A 23,326-nucleotide genomic window follows, 5' to 3' on the forward strand; every position below is an offset into this window, starting at 1 on the left:
AACAAGTAGCTCAGACAGGCCTCTGAGCTAGCATTAATTATGAGCAGATCAGAGGAGGAGCATTAGAGGGTTTCAGTGATGGCTATTCTGCATCTCCCACAGAAAGAGAAAGAAGCAGGTCCTTCCTTTGTGCTGCTATGACCAGTCTCTCTTTCAATCAGAAAGCAAGGGTAACATTTTAAACAGAATCTGAGAGAGGGGGGAATTACCCACAATCCTCAGGACATGTTGCACTGGATCCTGCTGCACAGAAAATGTGGCACCCTTTTGAAGGAGGCCCAGCCAGCTCTGTAAATTCACACCTCCATTGGTCCAGAGGACTCCGGGTGACTTAATATCTTCTTGTCTTCCTGGTCATTTTCTGGATCTTCTCCCTCCTTGAGTAGACTCCTGCTCCCAAGGAGACTCCTGGCAACCCAACAAGCCCTCCTACACTGACTCTGAGCTTCCTAGGGTACCCTGCTGCCTTTGCAGGGGTGAAGGGAGAGAGTTCAGGATGAAGGCAGGGCTCTGGAGGTGGTGGGAGGGGTTGTTGCAGGGGCCTGCCACATGAAACTTCCACAAGCCAAGGCACTTCTGGTTGCCTTGGGACCTTTGCGGAAGAATTTACTGTTACTCAGTATGGAGGAATGGTGGTGGCAATTAATGGAAGTAAAGTTGATATTGAAGAAAAAACATGGTTGGCATTTACCAATAATAATAACAATTCAAGAACCCCGCTTGGACTTTTCGCGGGGAAAAGAAATGAATGATTTTGAGACACTTTGACTTAAAAGAAATAATGTTTAACAGGAAGTGGAAAGGATTGATGGTTATCATAGACTGAATGTCTTGTTTTCTTCTTTTTGTAATATAACCAGCAGATGGAAAATCAGAAGCCCTCTTTATCTTTATTGTTTCTCTTCCTTTTTCTGTTTTTCTCCACTTTTCTCTTTCTCTCTTTCCTTTCTTCTTTGTGCTTCTTTCTCTTTCCTTTACTCTTTCCCTTCCTCTCCTTTTGTTGTTCTTGCCTCTCTTTGTTTTCTTCTCTTTTTTTCTTTGGTGTCCTCCACTCGGAGCCTTTATTGAGGTCCAGAGATTGCATACTCATGGGGGCGTAGATGATTGATGGAGGACCCCGGGTGGGAGGCAGGGAAATGTTGGTCTTCCAGGGTGAGAGGCTGGGAGGAGAAAGGAAAGATTCCAGGAGAGATCTGAAAGAAGAAAGGAATATCTGGGGTCAGAGCCAGGAGGAGCTCTCTGTGGGTGCTAAGGGTTAAGATGGAACTCTGTGTTCTGCTTATTCTATTTTATACTTCTTGGAGCTGTTTTTTTTAAATTTATATTAGTTTACTGTACCTTAAAGGTAAAGGGACCCCAACCATTAGGTCCAGTTGTGACCGACTCTGAGGTTGCGGCGCTCATCTCGCTTTACTGGCCAAGGGAGCCGGCATGCAGCTTCCGGGTCATGTGGCCAGCATGACTAAGCCGCTTCTGGCGAACCAGAGCAGCGCATGGAAATGCCGTTTACCTTCCCGCTGGAGTGATACCTATTTATCTACTTGCACTTTGACGTGCTTTACTACTGCTAGGTTGGCAGGAGCAGGGACCGAGCAACAGGAGCTCACCCCGTCGCGGGGATTCAAACTGCCGACCTTCTGATCGGCAAGTCCTAGGCTCTGTGGTTTAACCCACAGCGCCACCCGCATCCCTGTACCTTACTGTATTACAAAAAAACCTTACATGATAAAAAAGAGACCTTTGCAACTTCTTCCAAGTCCTCGACTGCCCTGGGGTCCCAGGCCTCTTCCTCCAAGGAGGTCTCCCCAAGAGCCTCTCAGATCCTCTGTGCTGCTACTGTAGGCAAGGCGGGCAGTGCCTGGTGGCCTCCACCCTCAAAATTACAGGTGATCCCAGCGATTCGTGCCTCATCCTCACCCTCTTCCTCCTCCCGCCTCCCTTTCCCAGAACATCTTCTTGGGGGAAGACATCCGCAAGCAGCTGCCCGGTGAGTCATCCTCCTTTGACCGCATCAACAGCAGCTGGAAGACCATCATGGACCGCTTTGTGAAGGACAACAATGCTCTGCGTGCCACACATTACCCAGGTGCTGCTGCTGCTGCTGCTTAGCGGGAGGGGATGCAAGGAGAAGCAAGGGGGAAGGTGACAAAAACTCAGGGGTGGGGCTGTGCCCTCCTGATTTGCAGGAAGGAGGCCCCAGGTTCAGCCCAACACAATAGCCTCAAGTGACAGGTGACGAGAGAAGTCTCTCTCACTGCCAGAGACCTGAGAGAGCAGCTGCCAGCCAGAGGCAGCAGCACTGGACTAGATGGGCCCAGATGGTTTAAGGCAGCTTCCTATGAAACATTAGGAAGAGCTTTCTGGCAGCAAGAGCCATTCAACAGCAGAACGGACTGCCTCATAAGGGGATGGGCTCTCCTTTGCTAGAGGTGTTTCATCTGTCAGCGATTTAGTTGTGATTCCTGTATTGAAAGGAGTTGATGACCCTTGGGGCTCCCTTCGAACTCTGTAATTCTATGATATGTTTGTGATGGGCAGCATAGCTCTCAACTTTCAGATTTGAAAATAAGGGATCAGCAGCCTCACCTGTCCCGGGGACAGTCTACGGGATATCTAATAATCTGGGATAGCAGCGGGAAGCAGCGCTGGAATAAGGGAATTTCCCCCCCCCCAAAATTGAAGGTTGACAGCTATGACGGGCAGTCCTGTTTGGTGCAGTGCGATTAACTGTGACAAGGGTCAGGGAAGTAGGGGACAGGCCACACAGGACCTTGCTAGTTGTCTCCCGCTTGGACTACTGCAATGTGCTCTACGTGGGGCTACCTTTGAAGGTGACCCGGAAACTACAACTAGTCCAGAATGTGGCAGCTGGACTGGTGACTGGGAGCGGCTGCTGAGACCACATAACACCGGTCCTGAAAGACCTACATTGGCTCCTACATTCAAAGTGTTGGTGCTGACCTTGAAAGCCCTAAACGGCCTCAAAGGCCCAGTATACCTGAAGGAGCGTCTCCACCCCCATCATTCAGCCAGGCACTGAGGTCCAGCTCCAAGAGCCTTCTAGTGGTTCCCTCCCTACGAGAAGTGAGGTTGCAGGGAACCAGGCAGAGGACCTTCTCGGTAGTGGCGCCCGCCCTGTGGAACGCCCTCCCTTCAGATGTCAAGGAAATAACTCTCTGACTTTTAGAAGACATCTGAAGGCAGCCCTGTTTAGGGAAGTTTTTAATGTTTGATGTTTTAATGTGTTTTTAATATTGTGTTGGGAGCCACCCAGAGTGGCGGGGGAAACCTAGCCAGATGTGCGGGGTATAAATAATATATTATTATTATTATTATTATTATTATTATTATTATTATTATTATTGCTGCAGCATGGGCACTTCAGCACCTGCAGAAGATGTGCGGATAGGCCTAAGTGGGTGGGTTTCTTTTCCAGGGGCAGCGGGGCCATTTGTGACTGTTTTGTGATGCTCCCTCTGCCACAGGACTGTTGGACAAGCTGGTGGAAATGAACAGTGCTCTGGAAGAGATCCAGAAGTCCCTCGACATGTACCTGGAGACCAAGCGCCACGTCTTCCCCCGCTTCTACTTCCTCTCCAACGACGACCTGTTGGAGATCTTGGGCCAGTCGCGCAACCCGGAAGCCGTCCAGCCCCACCTCAAGAAGTGCTTCGACAACATCAAGTGCCTCAAGATGCAGAAGGCAGGGACACGCCCCCCCCACATACCAGCCCCCTTGACTGCCAGCGACTGCCCCCAGCCCCACAGCAAGGCCCACTTTGCTTCTTCCCCAGTGCCTTTTCTTCTTTCTGCTAAATATTGTGGCTAATGGGCAGCTGGCGTTCTCCTCATCCTGGGCTCTTTCTTTTTTTTTTTATAAATATTTATTAGAGTTTTCAATTTTATACAAACAAAAAAGAAAAAGAAAAAAAAATATTAAAAACAAATCAATTTCAATATCAATTTTCAATAACATATTTCCTTGACTTCCTCATACCTCCCCTTCTTGTTTTCTAGTTCAAATTGTTTATCCAGCAAATCCTAATCTCTTAACATTCCATTTAACTAACACCTTATTTTCCATCCTGGGCTCTCTCTTGGTGGGAAAGAAACCCACCAGTGACTGGGACGAAAACCTTAGCTCTTTCTTTCCCCCTTAGATTGGCAATACCAACCGATCCGAAGCCTTGGGCATGTTCTCTCTGGATGGCGAGTACATAGATTTCACGCACTCAGTGCTGCTGGAGGGACCCGTCGAGGTGAGTCCTTTCCGGCCTTCTGCTCAGCACCATCCTGGCTCTCTCCCTGACTGTGGAAAGGAACTGCAGTGCCATGCTGGGGAAACCCAGCCAGATGGGCAGGGTATAAATAATAAATTATTATTATTATTATTATTAAGCGCTGCAGGCATCAGGAACCCAGTACTGATGGGCAGGTGCTAAATGAGGCCTCACTACACCTGGTCTCTCTCCCGAGACTGCTCACACTCCCTGAGTTGGGGTTAGTTGAGCAGTGTCTAGCTCGGGTCCCCTTCCTGGTCCTCTGCTGCTATGTCTCAATAGAGGCCATCTCTAGCCTCTCCACGTAGCCCTCTGAACCCCTGCCTCTCCCACTCCCTCTGCTGCCACCCTTGCGGCTTTCTCTGCTTTCTGAGACCCTGTGTCGGGTTCAGCGCGACGAGGGTGGAATAATGTGTCGAGAGAGCCATTGCTACCTTTTTGGGAGCCAGGGATCCCTTCGGCGTTTCTCCCCTTGTGCCTTTGTGCAATAAAGTTGTGATGCTCGCACGCAGCAAGCCTGGACGCCAGCCCTGCTAGTCTGCCCTCAGAACGGACTAGCTGGGGATCGTTGACCTTGCAGGAGTGGCTGTGTGACGTGGAACGGGCCATGCGCTGGACCCTGCGGGAGGTGCTGAGGAACTGCCGCCTCGCCTTGAAGAAGATGCTGACCAAGAGGGACAAGTGGGTGAAGGAGTGGCCTGGACAGGTGATGAACAAGGCCAGGGCCGTCTTTAGCAGATGCGGCCCCGGGGTGCAAATATCCGCTCAGCGCCCCCAAATTACCACGGATGGGGGGGCTCGAAGCTGCGCACTGCCAGCCATGGGTGTGTGTGCGCAACTCTCCCCCATGCCACTGTGGGAGAGCAATCCCCGCAGAGGCTTGGGAGGGAAGCTGCGCACTCTCCAGCCATAAAGGGGGCGCAGCTTCTATTCTAAGCCTCTGCAGGGATCGCTTTCCTCCCGTGCAGGCTTGGGAGGCAAGCTGCACGCCCGCCAGCCATATGTTTGACGGGGCGCAGCTGGTGGACGTGCAGGGAAAGGGGAGGCCGCCAGCAAAGCCGCGCAGCTCCCCCACTCGCTGGGGCGCCCCTGAGAGGCCGGCGCCCTGGCGCAACGAACCACTAAGCCGTATGGGAAAGGCGGCTCTGGACAAGGCCAGAATATGGAGAGGGATGGGGTGGTCACGCTGAGGACTTAGCCGGCACCAAAGCAATAGTGGAACAGACAACCTTGGAAGGGGGTGGACTCTCCTTTATTGCAGGTTTTTCCACAGAGGATGGCTGGCTGTCGGGGAATCTGTGACTCCTGCAGTCTAGGGGTTTGGACCAGATGACCTTTCCAAGTGCACAGTTCCATGTCTATGACTCTATTAGACTGTGCCTTGGGCACAGATTCTGGCCTGGCCTTTGACGCCTAAGGGGTGTGTGCTTTTAGGGCACACCCTTATTCTTGCAACTGTCATTCATGCTAATTGTTTTTCATACTGAATTTTAAATTGATATCACCAGCCCTGGGACCTGCTGATGAACGGTGGGCAGTAGATTTAATAACAGTAATCATACTCAGTACTACTCCATGCTAATTAGTGACCCCAGGAACTCTTTCTCTCCCTCTTCTAAGTTGTACTGACAAACAGGACGTTTTCCCCCTGCCCCTTTAAATGCACGTTTGCGGGTGAATCGGAGATTCCAGTTGCCTGTGATGATGAGTGAACCAACCCAGAAGTATAAGCACCCACTCCTGAGTGCCTAGCGAAAGTTCTGGCACTGAAAAAATTGGGCCCAGGGTTTGCTTGCAGATGCTTTCTCCCCCAAACTGGCAGCCCCTCCATGCTTACCCAGAATCCTCTCCTTGCAGATGGTGATCACCGCTAGCCAGATCCAGTGGACGGCAGACGTTAGCAAGTGCTTGGCCACCTGCAAGGACCGAGGGGACAAGAAATACCTCAAAGCCATGAAAAAGAAGCAGGTGAGACAGGGGCTGGCAGATCTACCCATTCCTGCATGTGGGTCAAGGCACCCACAGATGAGCACATGTGGGCACCTGTGTCCCCTAAGTTGGGAGGCTGACAAGATCTGCTTCTCTGTGGGAGGTGTGTCTAGGGAACCCAAGTCCGAGGGACGTGCTGTCTTTTGCTCTCTGGCTATCCAGTGCTTTGGACGGGGTGGCCCTTCGAGGGACCCTCTAGGTGATGCTGCCGGTCTGCATCTCCCATCAGTTACTCCTGAGCATTGGCCATGCTGGCTGGAGCTAGTAGGGGTTAGGAGACCCAATAGCACCTGGGGGGGGGGAGTCACGGAGTTACCCTAGAGAGCTGTCAGGTGACAAGGAGGAGATCAGCGTGTTGGAGGTGCCCACTTCAGGAGAAGTTCCTAGTGGATTGGGGTATGGGAATCTGGGACCCTGAGAGGAGTTTGACCCCAGGGAGGGTCCCAGTGGCTCGGAAGGTGGAGACGCCCTGAAAATGCCAGGTTCATTACAAAAGCCTTTAAGCCATCACAGCTTCTTGCTTTTTCACGCAGAGTCCCGGATTCCCAAGGGGCCTTCCCTTCAGTATAGCACGTAATGTGTTATTGGAACTTCATATCCGGGTGTCCCTCTAGCGCATTTCTTAGATCTGTGCCTCCCACTCCCCCCCCCCCACTCAATATGGCATCACTTCCCGTATTCATGAAAACAAGATCCAGGTCACTTTAATGCACCTAAGAAAGTTTTCCACCATTTCCCTGCTGCTTGGTCCGTCTCCCATAAAGAAAGCGGGGGGGGGGGGGCTGCCCATGAGGCTGCTGCCATGGCTGCGAAGGGTCTCAGGGTTGCAGAGCGGCCATTACGGCTTGCTTCTCTTGGCTGCTGCATCTGCATCCCTGCCCCAGCCTCTGAGGAGGAGACATTTGGGGCACGATGACACCAATGTGGAATATGTCTCCATTTCCATCTGAGGGATGTTGGAGGGTGTGGGGACCTTTGGGCTCCCACGTTTGGGGCCCTGCCTCCATCTCCAGCCGGCCAGATCCTTCTGTAAAGGATCACGGGCAGGCCACAGAGACGGGCAACCCTCCTCCATGGTTTCCTGGCCCAACCAAATACGGAAGCTCCATTTTGCCCGCCACAATCAGGCCCTTGCTCCCCGCGCAGGTGTCCATGCTGAACAAGTATTCGGAGGCCATTCGAGGCAACCTGACGAAGATCATGCGCCTGAAGATTGTGGCGCTGGTGACGGTGGAGGTCCACGCCCGGGATGTCATTGAGAGGCTCTACAAGAGTGGCCTGATCGACGTGACGTCCTTTGAGTGGCTGAGCCAGCTTCGCCTCTACTGGGAGAAGGTGAGGAGGGCAGCTGACATGGGCTGGGGGGAGGCTGGGTGGTGCAGTGGGTGAGCAGGGACAGAGAGAGAGATGCATATTTACCGTGTGCCAGTGGTGAGCCGCCGCTGCCACCCTCCTCTGGACAGCTAACAGTTCCCAGCCCGGTTAGCTCTGCGCCCATCCTTGAGTGCCGTTTCCCTCTGCTGTTTGTGGTGCGGAAGCGCAGGAAAAACTGTTCTTGGGGAGGGTCTGAGCCTAGGCTGGAGCCTGCGTGTGTGTCTCTCGCCTCTTTTCTCACCCAGCGGGTGGCAGCCAGATCGCTTGGATTGGTTTGGAGCTCAAATGGAAGCAGCAGACTTTTGGTCTGCATCCTCTGCACGTTCAGGCCTCCACATCTAAGCGGCACGGCGTCTAGGAGGCAGGCGGGGAGGCTGCTGGGGGCTGCCCTCTGCACTGACCCTGGCTACCAATATGGCCTTGTGCAGCCTCCCTTGCTTTTGTGCTTGCCCTCAGGAGAAGCCGGGTCCTCACAGAGTTCCAGGAGCTGGTGTGAGGAGGGGAGAGCTGGCTGTCAGTCCAAGTTGAGACCACAGGAAGTGCCTGGGTCCAAAACACAGCAGGGGTCAAGTCCAGAGCAAGGCAGCCAGGACTAGAGGAGCTGGAGGCAATGGTGGAGGGCCTAGAGTGCCAGAAGAAGCAGGATTAGATAAGTTCATAGAGGAGAGGACTATTGATGCCTACTAACCATGATGGCAGGGAAGCCCTCCTCTCCACTCTTGCAGGGAATTGTGCCCAACTAAGTCCTACTCGGTGGGACGCGGGTGGTGCTGTGGGTTAAACCACAGAGCCTAGGACTTGCCGATCAGAAGGTCGGCAGTTCGAATCCCCGCGAAGGGGTGAGCTCCTGTTGCTCGGTCCCTGCTCCTGCTAACCTAGCAGTTCAAAAGCACGTCAAAGTGCAAGTAGATAAATAGGTACCGCTCCGGCGGGAAGGAAAACGGCGTTTCCATGCGCTGCTCTGGTTCACCAGAAGTGGCTTAGTCCTGCTGGCCACATGACCCGGAAGCTGTATGCCGGCTCCCTTGGCCAATAAAGCAAGATGAGCACCGCAACCCCAGAGTCGTCCATGACTGGACCTAATGGTCAGGGGTCCCTTTACCTTTACCTAACCATGATGGCTTTGCTCCGCCTGCCCCAGCCTGGTGCCCTCCAGATGTTTTGAGCTACCAGCTCTTTATCTGCCACAGCCAGCATGACAACGGGCTCACCCACACTTCTGGTTGCCCCATAATTTCTAGTCACGGGTCAAAGAGGTTCTCGTCTTTTTCCGCCACTTTTCCTTGGAACACCCGTTGCTTACTGCTGAATTGGAACAAATGTCAATCCGCAGAGAACCTGATTGACATTTGTTCCGATTCAACAGCGGGACAAAAAAAGGAGCCTTTCAGACCTATGACTTGAAATCACCGGACAAATGGAAGTGTGAGTGAACCCCATTGATACTGGGGTTGATGGGAGCTGAAGTCCAAAGCATCTGGAGGACACCAGGATTGGGAAGAAATGACAGTTTTTAGCAATGTGGGTCCCGGGGGGGAAACATGGGGCATCATGTGACTGCAAGTGGCAACTCTGTGTTGGTGCAATGTGAACAATGGTTTAAATGGCACAGTGCTTGGTCTCATGTCTTGAGTTAGCACATCTGGATGTTTTGAGATAAGGGTGCCAGGTGCACTGGGGTTACCGTAGCAACACCAGCAAGGTTGTGTGTGTGACTGGCTGAGTTGCTCACCTTCCCATTGGTTCAGGAATGTAGAGACAGGTATAATCGTCTCCGGGGCATTGCTTTCATTATGTGAAGTCCTGTCCTGATGCTATCCTGCTTTGCTGTCAGGGTCTGACTCTGAATCTGTGGGATAGGGGAAGAGGCTGTGAGTTTTACACAGCAGCGTCAGCTAGCATGGTGATAGCGTTAGCGGATCTCTCCGTACATAAGCATCTTTACTTCAAAGACCAGAAGAACTGTATAAAGTCCATAGTGCTGTTTAGCATTGTCTTCTGTCTGGAGATGATAAGCGCTATGTTACTTTGAGATGTGTGGCAGAAGAGTTTTCCCCTTAACCGGGGACTCTGGAAGAAGCCATTCTGTTGCGGAAGGAAATCTCTGAAAACTCTGCTGGGACTCCACATCCTCCTGATGCGTCACACGGGCTGAGATGTGGTGAGCTACCAGCCGACTTCCACAAGTTCCCAACACCCCGCCACCCCTCTCCTATGGAAAATCTTTCTTTCAGGAGCTGGACGATTGCGTCATCCGGCAGACCAACACCCAGTTTGCCTATGGCTACGAGTATCTGGGGAACTCTGGGCGGCTGGTCATCACCCCACTCACTGACAGGTATCCCACGAGGGCTGTGAGCCCGACCAGGAGAAGCCTAGTGGTTTCTGGCCATGGAAGTTGGCATGCCGTGAAGGGCCTGATGCCAGCGCTGAAAGGCTACAGCCTGGGTCTGTCTGGGTCGGAAGACTGGGGGAATCTGCTGGGGGCAGCAGGAGGGAGCCTGGGAGGGAGAAGAGGCAACTAATAATGTTTGGGGAGGGGTGAAAAAGAAACGAGGCAAGGAGATGGGCCCAGATGGCCAGTGGGGAAGTGGGAAGCCGGTCATGGGAACCCCTAGCCATCCTGCTCTACAAGGAGAGCCTGAGATGTTTGGGTTCCTTTGGCCTCTCTTCTGCAGGTGCTACATGACTCTGACCACAGCCCTCCACCTCCACCGGGGAGGGTCCCCCAAGGGCCCTGCAGGTACTGGCAAGACGGAGACGGTGAAGGACCTGGGCAAGGCTCTGGGCATGTACGTCATTGTGGTCAACTGCTCCGAAGGCCTGGACTACAAGTCGATGGGGCGCATGTACTCCGGCCTAGCGCAGGTAAGGGAAAGTGTCAGGTTCTGGCCCTGCTCCCAAGGGCTCCCCATGCCTGCCCTGGCCCTCCTCAAGCTCTCCACTTTGCACTCTGCCAACAGACCGGGGCCTGGGGCTGCTTTGACGAGTTCAACCGCATCAACATTGAGGTCCTGTCCGTCGTGGCCCAGCAGATCCTCTCCATCCTCTCGGCTTTGGCCGCCAACCTGACGCGCTTCACCTTTGAGGGCCACGAGATCAACTTGGTGTGGTCTTGCGGCATCTTCATCACCATGAACCCAGGTGGGGAGGCCGGGAGGATCATTCTGGGCAGGGGGGGCGTCAGGCTTCGGGGAATTCTGTCCCTCCCCCGGTGGCAGCGAGAAGCAGAGAAAAAAGTGTTCTTACTAATGAGTTTATTCAGTCATCACAACAAGAGACAAAGGAATGCAGTCTGTCTCCTGTTAATGGCGTTGCTCCAACTGAGCTCCTCCCCCCTCCCTTCCTAGCAACAGCACTTAACGGTGGCCACCGGGGGCTAATTGTCTCTGAATCCTTTGCTCTTGCAATCTCAACGAACACTGTGTTCTGGGAGAAGGGGGATCAGAAATACTATCCAGTGATAGTGTGTCAGCTGGCTCCTCTCTGTCTCCTCCTCCTCTTCTCCCAACACCTCCCATCTCTTCTGTTTGCCTGTCTCTGAGCTGGGACCTTCCTCAAACCACTGCTGTAATTCAATACTGCCTTCCTCCCCCCTGGAAGCTTCAGGAAGAGAAGGGGTGGGGCGATCTCCACCAGTCCTCCTCAATCCCGTCCCCTTCAGTCCAGTCCCTGACAGGTGGGCTCAACTGGGGTGTGTGCGCCTCCACCCGTGGACATTTGCCAGTGCTTCCGTGTTCTCGTGGCAGGTTATGCTGGACGCACGGAGCTGCCTGACAACCTCAAGTCGATGTTCCGCCCCATCTCCATGGTGGTGCCTGACTCCACCCTCATCGCTGAGATCATCCTATTTGGGGAAGGCTTCAATAACTGCAAGGTACTGTTGGGATAGGGACGCGGGTGGCGCTGTGGGTAAAACCTCAGCGCCTAGGACTTGCCGATCGCATGGTCGGCGGTTCGAATCCCCGCGGCGGGGTGAGCTCCCATCTTTCGGTCCCAGCTCCTGCCCACCTAGCAGTTCGAAAGCACCCCTAAGTGCAAGTAGATAAATAGGTACCGCTTTATAGCGGGAAGGTAAACGGCGTTTCCGTGTGCTGCGCTGGTGCAGGCTCGCCAGAGCAGCTTTGTCACGCTGGTCACGTGACCCGGAAGTGTCTCCGGACAGCGCTGGCTCCCGGCCTCTTAAGTGAGATGAGCGCACAACCCTAGAGTCGGACACAACTGGCCCGTACGGGCACGGGTACCTTTACCTTTACATTACTGTTGGGATATAAGGGACACGGGTGGCGCTGTGGGTTAAACCACAGAGCCTAGGACTTGCCGATCAGAAGGTCGGCGGTTTGAATCCCCACGACGGGGTGAGTTCCCGTTGCTCGGTCCCTGCTCCTGCCAACCTAGCAGTTCGAAAGCACGTCAAAGTGCAAGTAGATAAATAGGTACCACTCCAGCGGGAAGGTAAACAGCGTTTCCGTGATCTGCTCTGGTTTGCCAGAAGCGGCTTAGTCATTCTGGCCACGTGACCCGGAAGCTGTACGCCGGCTCCTTCGGCCAATAAAGCGAGATGAGCGCTGCAACCCCAGAGTCGGCCACGACTGGACCTAATGGTCAGGGGTCCCTTTACCTTTACCTTACTGTTGGGATGGTTCGGGGAGGGGGTGGGAGCGCTTTGCTTGGGCAGAGCGGGTGAGCGGAAAAAGCGCGCTCCCAATGAGGTTCGCCAAACTGTCTCCTCCCCTTCCCAGATCCTGGCCAAGAAGGTTTACACCCTCTACTCGCTGGCTGTCCAGCAGCTCTCCAAGCAAGACCACTACGACTTTGGCCTCCGGGCGCTCACGTCCCTGCTCCGCTACGCCGGGAAGAAGCGCAGGGTGCGGCCTGACCTTTCTGATGAGGAGGTGAGGAGCCCCCTGCCTTCGGCAGTTGTGCTGCAAAACGTGGCCAGCACAGAAGGACTGTAGCTCAGCGAGCGGAAGGTCCCTTGGTCAATCCGTAGCAGCCTCTCCAGGTGGGGTTTGGAGAATCTCCTGCCTGAAATCTGGGAGAGTCGCTGCTGCCAGTCCGTGTAGACATTACTAAGCTAGGTAGACCAATGGTTTGACTCCGTATAAAGCAGCTTCCCCTGTTCGTGGAAGGCTAGTGGCTGCCAAGAACTCTGGGGTTGGAATGAAGAGGAAATCACTCGTAACGTTGATGTTGTGTGTGCAGGTTTGGGAGGGGAAATGACCTTTGGCTCTCCATGTCTGCCTCTGGTGGCTTTATCAGTCACACAGCTCCTCCTTTATGCCACGGGGACCTCCCTGGGGTGCTTCATGGAGCGCTTGGCATCCTTTCCCCCCCCCATACCACATACCCTCCGACCAGCTCTTCCACACTCTCCACTTGCAGGTCCTCCTCATGGCCATGAAAGACATGAACATAGCCAAGCTGACGTCCGGCGACGTGCCTCTCTTCAACGCCATCACTCAGGACCTCTTCCCAGGCATTGAGTGCCCCGTCATCGACTATGGAAAGGTCAGCCATCCCGTCCCCTCCCTGCCCCACAGGGTTTGCCTCTTCTTCTTGGGAAATCTGGCAAGAGCCCCACCCAGTGCTGAGCTGCTGCTCTCCAAGGGAAGCCCCTCGCAGGTGCAACCCACTAACCCACTGGAATTCTTGATGGTAGTGGTGGATAAAGCAGGGACTTTATTGGGAGAGAGGATCATAGAATTGTGGAGTTGGAAGAGGGCACGAGGGTCATCTAGTCCAACCCCCTGCAAGGCAGGAATCTTTCATCCACTGTGGGGCTCAAACCCACAACCTGGGATTGAGAGTCTCAGGATCTACCGACTGAGCTAAGATGTGGCATGAAAAACAAGGTGCTGCCTATGCAGCCTTCCTTCCAATCTGGGCATTTCTTTCTTTCTTTCTTTCTTTCTTTCTTTCTTTCTTTCTTTCTTTCTCCCTCCAGCTCAAGGAAGTGCTTGAGGGGGAGCTGAGAGAAATGGGCCTGCAGGTGATCCCCTTCACCATCACCAAGGTGATCCAGCTGTACGAGACCAAGAATTCTCGCCATTCCTCCATGATCGTGGGCAACACGGGCAGCGGCAAGACCGTCACCTGGCGTGCCCTGCAGGCCACCCTCTGCACCCTCTGCAAGAGCGGAGACACGACGGCCAACATAGTCCGGGTCAGTTGGAAGCTCCTTCGCCTCCCTGGTGCCTGGCTCTCTGACACAGGGCTGCGCAGGGGACTGGCCGCCCTCCTTGCCTCTGCCAAGTCTGGCTGCCTCTTCCTCTTCCTCCACCTCCTCGGGGGCCCATCCCAGACATCTTCTGGGACTTGCTGGGCTGGGTGGGGCTTCTTCCCCAATGTCCACTTTCCCTGTAGCCCCCCTTGCTGGCTGGCTTCTCCGCTGCATTCTTTCCTTGGGACAGGAGGCAAGTTGATCGCCCTTGATTCAAAAACGGGGGGCAGGATTAGCCTCAACCCTCTAGCTTCCGTTTGCTTCTCCCGAATTGGATAGCCATAAAAAGTAAATAAAGCGCAGAGGTCTCTCCGGGTCTTAGCTAGAAAAACGCACCTTGCTTCCTCCTGACTTTGTCTCCCCGCCCCTCTCTTCCTCCTCCCACCTTCCCGCTCTCTTTCCTTGCTGGGCCTGCCTGCTTCCAGGAGTACCCCCTGAACCCGAAGGCAGTTTCCCTGGGCGAGCTGTACGGAGAGTACAACCTCAGCACCAATGAGTGGACGGATGGCATTCTGTCCAGCGTCATGCGATTGGCATGTGCAGGTACACCAGGGCCCCTTCCTTCACTCCTGCCATGTTGCTAAGAGAGAGAGAGAGAATAAGAGAGAGAGAGAATAAGAGAGAGAGAGAGAGAGAGAGAGAGAGAGAGAGAGGTACCAGAGTGCCTTCCTGCTTAGAAGCCACACTGTCTCAGACCTATAGGCACCCATCTTCTTCCCTGGGGGCAACTGAGTCCTCCTGCCCTGCAGGCCAGACTGAATCCAGAGTACTTAGAGGCCCCAAATGTATAACAGAGCAGGCAAAAGGCAGGTGGGTTGGACGGTGACACCCACAGGGAACATAAGCAGAGCCCTGCTGGGTTAAACCAGGCGCCTCTCTAACCCATCATCCTGTTCCTTCAGGAAACCCAAGAAGCAAGGCAGAAAGGCAGCCACTCTCCCCTCTTGTCTGCCCCCATTGTCTCATATTAAGAGCTACACTGCCTCTGAACCTGGAGGCTCTATTTTGCTATCCGTAGCTAGTGACAATACTGCTCCCTTCTATGCATTTGTCTCCATTCCCCATTCAAGCCAGTGGCTACTGCCGCCTCATCTTGTGGCAGCCAGTTCCACAGGAGATGCTGCCGCCCCCATGATGATCGGGAGCCGAAGTGTGTGTGCTGGAGGGGGAGCTGAGCCCCTCCTGTCCTCCTTGTTACTTGCTTGTGGCCACCGAGTCTGAGCCACAGGGAGGCTGTGCAAAGCATGCCCATGTATTTGGGGCAATTTCCCACCCACTCTCAAGGCCAGCTGTGAACTTCAGGCAGCTAAAGTTGGAGCCCATGTCACTGTACAGGCGCCCAGGGAGATTAGGGGGCAAGGGAGAGGCCTGGCTTGAGCAGAGGCCTCAAACTACAGACTGCTCTGGCTGAGCTCTGCCATAACTCCTGCTATCTCCTCTCCGGCCCTCGCTAGTGGTCCATCGTCTTGGTTTCACCTTTGCTGTGGCCTGGCCAGCCTTCCCCCTGTCTGCCTGCTTGCCTATCAAAGACCATTTCCTGCCCCCCACCCAGCAAGGGGGGGCGCCACACCCCAAGGAGCTACTGGGTGTAGCCAGGAGGCACTAGGTGCATGCTCTGTGTGGGATTTCCTCTTGAGGGCTGGGGGCACTGAGCCCCAGGCCTAGGGTGGGAGGGAAATCTGTGCTGAGCCTGGGACACTGTCGCCTGCCTCTCCTGAGCTCCCCCCCCAACACCCCCAGCTCATGCCGCTTTGCCTGATAGCCTCACCCTGAGGGGGCACCGGTGATTATCTCCGAGTGCCGGCAGGCGGCCTCCCGCGGGCATTTGCTTTTTCTCATGCCAGCGGGGCAATGGCACTGCCGTTTCTAGGAAACGGTGGGAGAAGGAGCGGGGGAAGGCCTTCCTCTGACCCCAATCTCTATGATAATTGAGGATGGGAACCTGTTGGCGTGCATGTTGATTTTGGGTGGGTGAAGGTGACCCACTGTCTTTTCCTCTCGGGGGATCCCTGCTCTGTGCTGGAGGGCTGGCTGCTTTGCAGGAGGCGGGGCACAGGGAACAGAGCATCGAAAGGCAAGGAAGAGGGCGAAATATTGGTCCAGGCTGGGGCATTGGGCTGCTTCAGAGAGACCCTTGTCGCTTATGGGTTTCTTAATCAGCGTCCGACCCCTTTCCTTCCACCCCCCTGCCGGTACAGTGTCTGACTCTCTTGTGAGACAGATTGGAAGACTTCTGGGGTTCTGTTTGTGCTGCTGGGGCTGCAGTGTTGCGTGTGGCTAGCTACCTCACACCTCACCCCCCCCCCCAGTGTTTGGATTATGCTGAGCAAGATGGTTACAGGGGTGGCTTGACTCATGTGCCATGACTCAGTGCCAGACTCGGTTCCGCTTGCCCTCGTAAACCTTCCGAATGCTGGTGGGGGGACGGTGACCCCAATTTGCACTTGAGTCAAATGATTCCAACTGGCTGCTTGAAAGATAGCCCCCGTGAGTGAAATAATCAATGTGAGCAGTGGTGGGAACAGGCCTTTCGAACAACTCCCTTGCAAAGCTGAGTGCTGGTTCTTGCTGGGCTGCTCCAGCTCTGTGGTCTGTTTTCCACCTTTGGGCATCTGAGGCCCAGACCTTTGCTTCCCCTGCCAGGCCTTGCTTCCCCCCGCCCGTGGATGATAGCTCCTAACACTCTAACCCAGACTCCTGTCCCCATCTGACCCCCCCACTGCAGGACTTCTCCCTCAACCCCAAAGCCCTGAGCCTCGGGGAGTTGTTTGGGAGGTATGACCTTGCCACCAGCGAATGGCACGATGGCGTTCTGGCTTCCATCATGCGCGAGGTCTGCACAGGTATTTACCCTCCGGGAGGCCCACCTTGGCCGTGCCAGCTGCCTGCCTTGGCTGCCAATCACTCTTCCTTTCTGAGCAACCTGGCACCTCTCTCTGTCTCAGACAATCAATCTCTTCAAACAAGACCTTGGAAGAAATTCTCTGCTCTGCTTTGGAAATTTCTGTGTGTTTCAATCCATTCTGTGTGTTTCAGTCCTTGTCCCTGGTGCCCCACCCATTGCCCCTTGCTTGTTGACCAGCGGGTGTTCTGTTCCCCTGAATTACAGAATTTGGCTTTCAGGGAATCCCAGCCCTCACTTTTTTAAAGGGCATGTTTCTAGCTCTCCTTGATGTAAAAGGTAAAGGGACCCCTGACCATTAGGTCCAGTCGTGGCCGACTCTGGGGTTGCGGCGCTCATCTCGCTTTACTGGCCGAGGGAGCCGGCGTACAGCTTCTGGGTCATGTGGCCAGCATGACTAAGCCGCTTCTGGCGAACCAGAGCAGCGCACAGAAACGCCGTTTACCTTCCTGCCAGAGTGGTACCTATTTATCTACTTGCACTTTGACGTGCTTTGATGTAGAAGCGTGAAATTGATGACCGACGAGTCTGTTAAAGGCTCTATCCAGTATGTCTTCCGAAATACATTTAAGGATCCAACAAAGATCTGCGCACAAGATCCCTCTCTTCTCTGGTGGCTTCCAGCAGCTGGTACTCCGAAATGCTGCTGCCTTCGACCATGGAGGTAGAGCTTAGCTCCTCTGGCTAGTAGCCATTGACAGCCTTTCTCCTCCATGAATTTGTCCAACCCTTTTTTCCAAGCCTTTTAAGCTGATAGCCACCCAGTCGAACTCTGGCTGTGGCTCTTCCAAGACTCAAGGAGAGGCAATTTTCCCTCAGCCCTTAGTTATACATTGTGGCTTCCATGTAAGGTATACAAAGGAGGGCAGCGAATTCACTGTCCTGAGATCCTTCCCGCTGCAGCCCGGGAGGCAGGAATCCGCGTTATGGACTTGGAGTTCTTAACGTTCCTCTTTGCCCAGACGAGAAACCTGACGAGAAGTGGATCCTCTTTGACGGCCCCGTGGACACGCTGTGGATCGAGAGCATGAACTCTGTCATGGACGACAACAAGGTGCTGACCCTCATCAATGGCGAGAGGATCGCCATGCCCGAGCAGGTAGGCCCGAGCTGCCCCCACAAGCCAGCCCCTCCAGCAGCTCCTTGGCCAGAACTGATTGGTGGTTTCCATTCCCCCACAGGTTTCGCTGCTGTTTGAGGTGGAGAACCTCGCCGTCGCCTCGCCCGCCACCGTCTCCCGGTGCGGAATGGTTTACACGGACTACAGTGACTTGGGCTGGAAGCCCTATGTCCTTTCCTGGATCGAGAAACGCCCAAAGGTATTTGAGGAGGGGGAGCAGTGGGTTGTAAAAGTGACCGGGTGCCGGGACCCCCGCGGTTGAGTCTGTCCTTTCCCCCCACCCTGTTCTTCTCTGCCCTGCTCATTTCATACCCCCAGGAGAGCTGAATTCGCACTCGGCCACAAAGCTCCCTGGGGGACCGTGGGTCAGTTGCTGCCTTCCCTCAGCTTAACCTACCTCACAGGGTTGTTGTAAAGGAGAAAATGGGGAGGACGAGAAGTACATATGCCACATTGAGCTCCTTGGAGGAAAGGCAAGATATAAACGTAATAAATAGCAACAATAAAGTAGCCCTAGCTACTGACCGTGTGAGGGTCAGGGTCAGGGCCGGATTTTGGTTTGATGAGGCCCTAAGCGATCGAAGGTAATGGGGCCCTTTATATGTCCAGCTGTCCTTTGTCAACAACAAATTGTCGTCGTTTTTTGTGTTGAATACATGCTATATGGTCATTTATGGACCTCATAGGTAACTCAAGCCATTTGCCCATGTTGCCATGCAACCAGTCCATGCAGAATGTAGGCACCCTATATATAGAAATGAGCAAACCAGTGATATTTTAGAGAGCAGGCTAGCAGGCGGGGCCCATTACTTACACCATAGGAGCCTACACAACACAAAACACTGTTGCTGTAGGTAGGTTTTATTTTATTTGTTTTTTATCTTATATTTTTGGAAATGTACATCCAGGGATTTTTCCCCTTTAATTTTTTGGGGGGCCCCTAAGAGAGTGGGGCCCTAAGCTGTAGCTTGTTTAGCTTATACGTAAATCCGGCACTGGTCAGGGTGGGATGGAGAGGTCCTAGGGAAGCCCTGAAGAGACAAATGTGGGTTTGCGGGGGTCTTCAGGAGGAGCAGATCAAGTAGCTGACAGTCAGCGAGCTTCCCTTTGCCCCCGTCTCCTCCGTCTCAGACCGAAGCGGAAACCCTGCAGCGGATGTTTGACAAATTTACCAACAAGATGCTGACCTTCAAGAAGGACAACTGTCAGGAGCTGGTCCCTATCCCCGAGTACAGTGGGATCGTGTCTCTCTGCAAGCTGTTCACATCCTTGACGTCGTCTGATGAAGGGGTAAGTGGCAAGCGAGGGTCAGTCAGCCGCTCTGGAGGCCCTGGGCGCATCATCAGCCTCCGCCCTCCTCTGGCCACCTAGCATTTGGGGCGCGTTACGTCAAGGATGGCCCCCTTGCCACTCTCTAAAAAAAGAATTATTAAGAATATTACAATGAGTTAAAGTAAAAAAGAAAGAAAAAGGGAAAGCATATATAAAACATTTTAACAGACAGAGGAAAACAATAACAAAACGACATTGAAATATAATTAAGATTACAGAACTATATAACATATATGTAAATGCATGAACTTATTGTTTTCCTCAAATATACAGTGGTACCTCGGGTTAAGAACTTAAACTGTTCTTAACCTGAGGTACCACTTTAGCTAATGGGGCCTCCTGCTGCTGCCACGTGATTTCTGTTCTCATCCTGAAGCAAAGATCTTAACCCGAGGTACTATTTCTGGATTAGCAGAGTCCGTAACCTGAAGCGTCTGTAACCCGAGGTACCACTGTACATCAATTCATGGGTCATTATGGTTTCCAAAAATACATTCCAAATACAGTCATACCTCGGAAGTCAAACGCCTTGCGACTCGAACTTTTTGGCTCCCGAATGCTGCAAACCCGGAAGTGATTGTTCCGGTTTGCGAACGTTCTTTGGAACCCGAATGTCCAACGTGGATTCTGCAGCTTCCAATTGGCTGCAGGAGCTTCCTGTAGCCAATCGGAAGCTGTGCCTTGGTTTCTGAACATTTTGGAAGTTGAACGGACTTCCGGAACGGATCCCCTTCGACTTCCGAGGTACGACTGTATCATTAAATTTGTCCAGATCATAGAATAGTAGCGTTGGAAAGGACCACGAGGGTCATCTAAGTGCAGTCCCTTGCAATGCAGGAATCTTTTGCCCAACTTGGGGCTTGAACCAGCGTTCCTGAGATTCAGAGCCTCATCCTTTACCAAGTGAGCTATCCTGGCACTGTTAAGTTTTGTTCCTAGGGAGGTAGCTTCAGCGGGTTTGGGGGGGCAGTGGGTCTGAGGAGAGCTTTTCTGAACCCCCCAGCTGAATCCCGCGGACAGTGAAAACTACTCAACGGTGGTGGAGATGTACTTCATCTTCAGCATGATCTGGTCCCTGTGTGCAGCCGTGGATGAGGAGGGCCGGAAGAAAATCGACATCTTCCTTCGAGAGATTGAGGGCTCCTTTCCTAACAAGGTCACTTGGATGCACTTCCCACGAGGGATGGCAGCGACGGGTGGGGTGGGGTGGTGCTATGAGGCTGAGCCAAGTCCTGCAGCTGTTGTGCTTGCTGGAACAAGATAGGCTACCCCAAAGGTGAAAAGAGGGCATGTGATTTAATAGACCTAAAGGGAGGTGGGCAAGAAAAAATGGGTCTTCTCTCTCTGGTGTTAATGGAGAAATCTGAGGGCTCCCTTGGACAAAAAAATCAAGGACACCAGCCAGGAATACCAGAACAAAACAGCAGCCTTGGTCTTGATTGAAGACTGTCGCGACAGGACTCCCACCTGCCACAAGGTGGAACAAGATGGAAGCCCAGAACAAAAGAGCCCCCAAACTTTTATTAGCTGCTAATCCCCATGTTACCCCCCCCCCCGCAAACTACATCACTAATACATCATGGTTACATCATGAAAGGGGAGGTCTGGTGGCAGTAATCTGAGCATCCTGGACCCTGCCCCATGGTTCCCCTTGCCCTCCACCAAACACCCATCAAGTGAAACAAAAGAGATCTTTACATTTCCCTGTTTCCCAGCCAAGTTAACCACACCCTTTTGTATTCATCTGGGTTTGTTATTTCTGGAATGGCTACCTGTCTGGCACTCAGATATCAGGATGCCAGGGATTATCACTCAGGCAGAGGGGCTGCTGAGTAGCTGAGCTCACATGTCTATATGAATTTTTGTAGTTTTCCCTGTGAGCCAGTACATAGATAACATTTATCAGTGAATTGTTACATTTGGTATTGTGCAGCAGAGGCCCTTTGAATAGATAGGAAGAAACTGTGATGAAGTGTTTCAAAAGTGATTGTGCTGACTTTGGTAGTGGGCTGCATGTGCATGATATCTGCTGGAGAGGCAACCCCCCCCCACACCTATACATAAATTCCTGCAACACTGGGAAGGTGCACAGGGCATCCCTTTTGCCCACCTAAGAGCCAGTTGCAATGAAAAACCCTTCCACTGCCCAGAGAGATCCATGATCCAGGCCCAGCTTTAGGCCTCTGCAAGGACTACTGAAAATACACCCCTCTGACAAGCTAACTTCTTTCCCTCCCAGGATACAGTCTACGAGTATTATGTTGACCCCAAGCGGAAGCAATGGTCTTCCTTTGAAGATAAACTGCCCAAGATGTGGAGGTACCCATCCAAGTAAGTTAACAGCTTTTTGCATATTGCCCAAGATAGAGGACGTTCTCTCTGCCAGTCCCAGGCAGGGAAGGAGGAGCTTAACGGGAGTGTGACTCAGCCCCTAAAACTTAAAACCTGTGTTCTTCAACCTTCTGTAGCTTAAAGCAGTGGCGTAGTGTGGGTTGCCAGTGCCCGGGGCCACTCAAAAGGGGTGGGTAAGAGGGAGGGAAATTCATGGTGTACACATGCGCATTCAATTGCCTAATAGCGTCTGCATCACCCAGGAGATCACAGACACAGAGATAACAAAAAAAGAGTCGTTGTCTGAAGAGGTCATTTCCTGATTCGCGTGGAGAAGCCATTCTCAGTGAAGCCCAGTGATGGAACAGCTGATTTGAGACAGCACTGGGCATTGAAATTTTGTGCCCCCTAACAAGTTTGTGCCCGGGGCAACTGCCTCTGTGGACGCCCCCCATGTTACGCCACTGGCTCAAAAGCAGTAGGACAGCGGCAGGAAAGGCAAAGGAGACCCCTGCCTCATACCCTGCGTACCAGGTCTATGGGATTTGCTGCCACAAGATGTGGCAGTTGGGAAGAAAATAGTGATGGATGAGGCAGGGGAGGAGGAGACGGGAGTCCATGAATGGCCGTTCGTAGCCAGGAGGGACTATGGCCTTCAAGCCTGGGGAGTCGGCCTGTGCGTGAGAAGCAGGTTGCTGGATGAAGTGGACGTTTGCTCTAGCCTAGCAGGGCCCATCTGAAGTTCTTACACGTAAAGAAAGTAGGAGGGAGAAGCAGCTAAAGGGGCACCACGGAGAACGGGCTCATTCTAGGGATGGCGGTGTCCTGTCTTCATTATGTGTGTGTGTGTTGGAGGGTCTCAGGCGAGTTTTTTGTTTCTTGCAGCAGTAGCGGGGTGTGAGTGACAGCAGAGGGGCACCTCTACGATACACACATAGTTACCCTCCCCGCTCCCTTTGCCTGCCTTCTCTTGTTTCCCGCATCCTTTCCCTTTCTGGCTCCCGAGCAGCCTGCCTTCGCCGTGCCACCGAGTCGCTCGGCCGATCTTGTTCTTCGAGCCAGTGGCTCGGATCCATTTCCCGCCCCTCACTCCCCTAATCCGATCAGTGGCCTGAAATTGCCGGAACGTGGTCCCCGAGCTGCCACGGGCCGCCGGCCGCCTGCATCCTCGGAAGCCGGGCGGAGGGACAAGCCTTCATTAACGGTGGCTTCCTTCCAAGCTGTCAGGCTCCGGCGGGGGTGACAGCTGCGCCAATTGCGTCTCGTGTCGGATGTCTTCATGCATTTAGGCCAGTGTCCTTCCTGGAGCCGTGACAGCCGCGTCGGGAAGGACCAGAACGGCCCCCGGGGCTCTGGCGCCCTGCGTGTGTGTAAGAGGGAGGGGAAGCAGCCAAGCTTTGGCAGGTCCCAAGCATGGCAGGAGCTGATGCCTCGCCCCTGGGGCTGAGCCCGGATCTGCCCTTCTCTTCCCAGCGCCCCCTTCTACAAGATCATTGTCCCCACCGTGGACACCATGCGCTACAACTATCTTGTCGACGCCCTCATCTCCAACCAGAACCCAGTGCTACTGGTCGGCTTGGTGGGGACCGGCAAAACCTCCATTGCCCAGGGCGTCCTGCAGACCCTGGACAGCACCAAGTGGGCGGTTCTGGTCATCAACATGTCCGCTCAGGTAACAGGTTGAGGGAGGGGAGGGTCCTGGCTCCTCCCCTGGCATACCCCACGCATGGGCTCCAGGGACGTGGGCAACGTCTCTGTCAATGCAGGCCTCACGC

The 23,326-nt window shown here is 53.6% G+C and overlaps 1 protein-coding gene across 2 annotated transcripts in view; it reads left to right on the plus strand.

Moving 5' to 3' along the window:
• The window catches only part of DNAH2 (dynein axonemal heavy chain 2), a 137,516-nt gene that overhangs the window by 69,779 nt on the left and 44,411 nt on the right, over window positions 1-23,326 (plus strand). For both annotated transcript variants that reach the window (XM_083580733.1, XM_083580734.1), the window contains exons 30-49: window positions 1,948-2,086; window positions 3,486-3,703; window positions 4,161-4,259; window positions 4,861-4,986; window positions 6,138-6,248; window positions 7,416-7,604; window positions 9,878-9,981; window positions 10,322-10,511; window positions 10,607-10,787; window positions 11,393-11,520; window positions 12,386-12,538; window positions 13,029-13,154; window positions 13,591-13,809; window positions 14,292-14,409; window positions 17,731-17,867; window positions 17,950-18,087; window positions 19,020-19,178; window positions 20,224-20,376; window positions 21,460-21,551; window positions 23,025-23,223. In XM_083580733.1, the coding sequence (XP_083436859.1) occupies window positions 1,948-2,086; window positions 3,486-3,703; window positions 4,161-4,259; window positions 4,861-4,986; window positions 6,138-6,248; window positions 7,416-7,604; window positions 9,878-9,981; window positions 10,322-10,511; window positions 10,607-10,787; window positions 11,393-11,520; window positions 12,386-12,538; window positions 13,029-13,154; window positions 13,591-13,809; window positions 14,292-14,409; window positions 17,731-17,867; window positions 17,950-18,087; window positions 19,020-19,178; window positions 20,224-20,376; window positions 21,460-21,551; window positions 23,025-23,223 (2,979 nt within the window). The remainder of the gene's footprint in view (window positions 1-1,947; window positions 2,087-3,485; window positions 3,704-4,160; window positions 4,260-4,860; window positions 4,987-6,137; window positions 6,249-7,415; window positions 7,605-9,877; window positions 9,982-10,321; window positions 10,512-10,606; window positions 10,788-11,392; window positions 11,521-12,385; window positions 12,539-13,028; window positions 13,155-13,590; window positions 13,810-14,291; window positions 14,410-17,730; window positions 17,868-17,949; window positions 18,088-19,019; window positions 19,179-20,223; window positions 20,377-21,459; window positions 21,552-23,024; window positions 23,224-23,326) is intronic.

Source organism: Podarcis filfolensis, assembly GCF_964270895.1.
Source record: "Podarcis filfolensis genome assembly, chromosome: 13".
In the NCBI taxonomy this organism is placed as follows: Eukaryota; Metazoa; Chordata; class Lepidosauria; order Squamata; family Lacertidae; genus Podarcis; species Podarcis filfolensis.